The sequence below is a fragment of the Falco cherrug genome, chromosome Z (genome assembly GCF_023634085.1).
Source record: "Falco cherrug isolate bFalChe1 chromosome Z, bFalChe1.pri, whole genome shotgun sequence".
Taxonomy (NCBI): Eukaryota; Metazoa; Chordata; class Aves; order Falconiformes; family Falconidae; genus Falco; species Falco cherrug.
The window spans coordinates 69,574,842-69,576,492 of record NC_073720.1 but is presented as its reverse complement, the minus strand read 5'-3'; the positions used below and the strand labels follow the sequence as shown (position 1 = coordinate 69,576,492).

Sequence of the window (1,651 nt, the reverse complement as noted above, 5' to 3'; positions counted from 1 at the left end):
AACTTTATCCAAAGGGTTTATCTTAGAAATACCAAAGCATTAAATACAACTTTGAAGGTGGAGGAATCTGCTTTCTAATTACTTTTCAAGATTCTAGTACAGTTAAGATTTATACCAAAAGTTCAGGTCATGACATCACAACACGGTCCCCAGAGCAAGACATATCTCTACCTACTGCTTCCCTCACACTCACGTACAGCTGCATATTTGCACATGTTGTGACTTCCAGAGTTTGTCAGACACAGCATGCCTATTGAACAAGAATTAGGGAAAATATATACAGCAATTTAATATAATAAATCTAATACAGTAAATAAAAAAAAAATATATATTTGCACATAAATGAAACTAATCTATCACTGCTGTATTTTTATTTTTAAAATAAAGCATTTTTCTTCTAGTACAAGTGCAGAGTAATATAGAATCAAGGAAACATGCAACAGGCTCAGCAATGCTGTGGTGTCTGCAGTCCTATGAGAAGGTAGCAGAGTCCAGAATTTGGAGTTCATAGAGAAGCTGATGCCTCATGAGGATGCCATTGCCGACACCAGCCAACATGCCCAAGACGCTTAGCACAGTACAGCACCAAAACATGCGGAGCATCACAAAACGCAACTGGCCTTCCAGCTTCTTTAAACAGCCTTCCTGAAACAGCTGCTCCAGATGGTTTAAGTTACCCATGCAGTGAGAACATTTCTCCTTACAACAGCTTTCAGTGACACCAGATTTCATACCTGAAAGATGCACAGAGGCAGCTGCTGTCTTTAGCCAGTCTGTGCAGTTTTGGATCCCACAATACTGTAGCTCCCTCTGTACCAAATCCACAGCCATGCTGCCAGGACCCTGTGAGTGAGTCCCATTGTAGTGATAAACAAGATAACCCATAGTGCTTTTCAGCTCAGAGGCCATCTGAACAGAGTACATCTGTGTCAGAACTACCAAAGACAATTCTAACCAAAAAAGGATCACCAGCAAGTACATGAGAATCCCTTGCTGACAGCGGGAGGCCTTAACAGAAATAGAGACAGCCAGAACTCCCGTAGGTACCAAGATAAGTGCAGCTGCAACAGCCAGCCAGCCAGGGAGAAGCAAGAAAGACTCCTGAAATAAATATCTGCAGTTCTTGTAAATCAGGATCACAAAAACTCCAGCACAGGCCATAGCTGCAGCAGCCCCCCAGAAGATGAAGCCTAGGAACCTCAGCAGAAATTGAGCAACAGGCCTAGGCCTGAGCCTGGAGTCCTCATAGCACCACAGAGATAACAATGACAACACAAATACCACCACAGTCCTGATTCTCCTCATTCTGCTCAGTCCTAACAACCCAAACCCTCACCACCAGCATTTAAGAGGCCTCCGCCCCACTTATCCAGGTGCAGAAGATGACATCTACACCCCAAAACAATTAGCAAGGGAGCAGCACTGATGAAACTCTCAGCATAAAGACTGTGCCCTGCATCAGCTGCTGCTTGTTCAATGTAACATGCAGGAACCAGGAGGGTATATGTCAAGCTTGCCATCAAGAGATCATCTACTTTGTTTGCATTTGAGACATTTGCATTTGAAGGAGGACAGCTGGAGAAAGGCTGCACTCCTTGCTTTACTACATTCATGTTTTAAAGAGCTAAATATAGAGAAATAGTCAAGGTGG

General features: G+C 43.2%; 1 protein-coding gene across 1 annotated transcript; it reads right to left on the bottom strand.

Moving 5' to 3' along the window:
* Positions 1-471: 471 nt before the first annotated feature.
* On the bottom strand, positions 472-1,305 carry LOC102059888 (tetraspanin-3-like). Its single transcript, XM_005432959.3, has one exon. It carries the CDS (start codon positions 1,303-1,305, stop codon positions 472-474), a length of 834 nt encoding a protein of 277 aa, XP_005433016.3.
* Positions 1,306-1,651: the final 346 nt, after the last annotated feature.